This window comes from Anarrhichthys ocellatus, unplaced genomic scaffold, assembly GCF_004355925.1.
Source record: "Anarrhichthys ocellatus isolate YVR2014 unplaced genomic scaffold, GSC_Weel_1.0 scaffold5999, whole genome shotgun sequence".
Lineage (NCBI taxonomy): Eukaryota > Metazoa > Chordata > Actinopteri > Perciformes > Anarhichadidae > Anarrhichthys > Anarrhichthys ocellatus.
Genome location: NW_022285973.1, coordinates 1 through 3,143, shown reverse-complemented (window position 1 = coordinate 3,143; position 3,143 = coordinate 1). Strand labels below are relative to the sequence as shown.

At 38.5% G+C, this 3,143-nt stretch overlaps 1 protein-coding gene across 1 annotated transcript; it reads left to right on the top strand.

Moving 5' to 3' along the window:
• The first annotated feature begins 15 nt into the window (after positions 1-15).
• LOC116380058 (neutral ceramidase-like) lies at positions 16-847 on the top strand. The gene is made up of 3 exons (XM_031842016.1): positions 16-366; positions 508-684; positions 743-847. The coding sequence occupies exons 1-3, from the start codon at positions 223-225 to the stop codon at positions 776-778; spliced, it is 357 nt and encodes a 118-aa protein (XP_031697876.1). The 5' UTR covers positions 16-222; the 3' UTR covers positions 779-847.
• The last annotated feature ends 2,296 nt before the right edge of the window (positions 848-3,143 follow it).

The following is a 3,143-nucleotide window of genomic DNA, read 5'->3' as shown; positions in this document are numbered from 1 at the left end:
CCAGGTGTCCACGTAGAGACAATAACAACCCCCAGGTGTCCACGTAGAGACAATAACGACCCCCAGGTGTCCATGTAGAGATGAGAACGTCCAACTGGTAAGAGGTCCCATGGTGGATCCAGAACAGAATGGAGGGACTATACATGTGGTCTGGTTTAGTCCTCGGATAATCAAATAATGTGTGTGATATACGTATACGTATAAGTGTGTGTGTTTGTTTAGATGGGTTATGCGAACCCTCAGCAGACGGCTGCAGGCATACACACTCGCCTGTACAGCCGAGCCTTCATCATCGATGACGGGAGGCGGAGAGTCGTGTTCGTCACCGCAGACGTAGGAATGATATCACAGAGGCTACGACTGGAGGTGAACACGCACAAATACACAAAGTACACATCCATAGTAGAAGTAGAGGTGATTAAAAAGATTCTGCAAAATGTGAAAAGCAAAAAAAGCCTCCAATAAAAAATAAAACAAGAATAAATAATGTAAGGAGATGATGTGCAGGTTCTACAGGCGCTGCAGGTGAAATACGGGGACCTGTACCGTCAGGAGAACGTGGTCCTGAGTGGGACTCACACTCACTGCGGACCGGCTGGATACTTCCAGTACACACTGTTTATGATCAGCAGTAAAGGCTACATGAAGGAGTCCATCGGGCCGCTGGTCAACGGCATCGTCAAGGTGTGAATTATTGTGTGTGTCCATGTTAACATGTATCGATAATGTTAATATTTTCCAGAGTATAGACGTAGCCCATGGTAACATGTATCGATAATTGTTGGAATGCTGTTAATCCTAATCTTTATTCTTCGTTTTATTATTATTATATTTCTTCCGTCCCACCTCTTCTGCTCTTTCATATTTTAAGCTATAGAAACCGTTCAACTATCAAAATGTTCAGCTCTTTAATGACATTTATGCTATGACTTTTCATATTTCTATCACTTATGCTCCATGAATTATTCAGCTTTTTGCAATTTTTATTTTGAATGGAATTTCAATGGAGAAAATGTTCAAATCCTCTTAAACTTCAACTTTCAAATCCTTCAACTTCCTCATATTTTCAGCTACAGACACCATTTCAACTTTAAAATGTTGAGAAAACCCTGATCTATTGCCACATGATTAAGCATTTTTATATCTTTTACACTTTTTGAACTGCAGCAATTTAACTTTCATGATTTTTTCAGTCCTTTTCTGACTTTATAATGGGTGTGTATTGCGCAGTTTAGAGTGTGTGATGTCACCGCTAGAGTGAAGAGCAGCTTGAGATTCTTGCGAAAAAAAGATTTGTCTTTTGCCACTGTGTCCACAATCTTCACTCTTCATGCATCATTTGTGGACGTAGAAGTAGCTAATCTTGTCCTTGTCGTAGACAAATGACTGTGGAATCCCACAGATTTACACATTTGGCACAGAAGCCTGTAATTGAGAGGAAAACCAACTTTCTGCTCCATAGAGACCAATGTTAAATTTTACTTCAAAACATCTTCCACAGAACACGGTACCTCATTTCTAGATCGCCAGTTCAGCCACATTTTTTACACTACAGACACAATTTTTACAGGATCTGTTCTTCAACTCATCCTTCCTCTCATTTATTAATATCGGAGCAATAGGAGCTACGGTTATGGGAGTTTTGAGGATTTGTTTGAGAGGTGTTTTCCTGTTTAATCTCCATGAAAAGGCTGAAAGGACACAGGTGTTTCTGATTAAGCTAATTAGTGATGTTGATAAACACAGACTCACAGACACACATGCACTCCTCTCTCTCTCTCTCTCTCTCTCTCTCTCTCTCTCTGTATGTCTCTCTCCCTCTATCTCTGTATGTCTCTCTCTCTCTCTCTCTCTGTGTCTCTCATACAGTCATTCAGGTCTTACAGCTTTTTACAGGACTCCCCCCCCTCCCCCCACACACCCCATTTCAAAATAAAAGCCCCACAGAGTGAATTCTAACTGGAATGCTTGTGATGAAGCCTGTCATTTAATAACCTCTGTTTGTGTGTTTCATACTTTCTGATTCTGTCTCCTCTCCCCCTCTCTCTCCCCCACCCAGCCCCACCCTTTCAAAATAAAAGCCCTATGGATTAACTGTATTTAAACGTTACGCTCAAAATTAGGCTTTTTTGTTGAAATAATGAATGCTCTTACTAATACTGCGACAATTACTACTACTGCTGCTAATATTTATAGTATTACTACTACTGCTGCTGCTACTACTACTACTACTACTACTACGACTTCAACTTTTGCTGTTGCTACTATTACTACTGCTATTACTGCTACCATCGATATTATTACTACCACTACTACTATTACTTGTACTACAACTGCTATTCATGCTACTACCAGTACTAATATTACTACAGCTATTAGTACGACTGCTACTAGTACTAGTACTACTGCTATTATTGCTACTTCAAATACTGCCATTACTATTACTACTATTACTACTACTACTACTACTGTTATATTAAATACTACGACCACTACTACAGCTATTACTACTACTACTACTTCTAAATACTAATAGTTCTACTACTAATGATACTTCTACTACAACTACAACTTCTACTACTACTATTACAAATATCACTACTGCTGCTACTACTACTACTTATTCTAATGCTACTAATACTTCTACTACTAATAATACTTCTACAACAACTGCAACTTCTAGTACTACAAATATCACTACTGCTGACATTTTTTAAGCCACAGAAACCATTCGAATATCAAAATGTTCAGCTCTTTCAGGAGAGGGGTGAAATCACTTCATATTTGTAATCTTTAAAGTCTTTGCAATATTAAGCTATTTGCAATTTTTTTTAATGGGATCTCTGTGGAGAAAATCTTCAAATCCTGTTAAACTTCTTCAACTTTCAAAGCCTTCTTCTTCATACTTTCAGCTACAGACACCATAGTGAGACATTTCAACTACAAGGGTTTTCAGCAGTGCAGTTTAAATGCTTTCGGGCTTCAACATTTTTCAGACGGGTAGTCTCCCATTTCTTAATTTTCAGCAATTTTTTTTACAATTAATTTCAGCTTTCAGCATTCCAACGTATTTTCAGCAGGAAATGCATTTTCTAGTGTTAATATGTTCCAGAGTATAGACGTATCCCATGGTAACATGTATC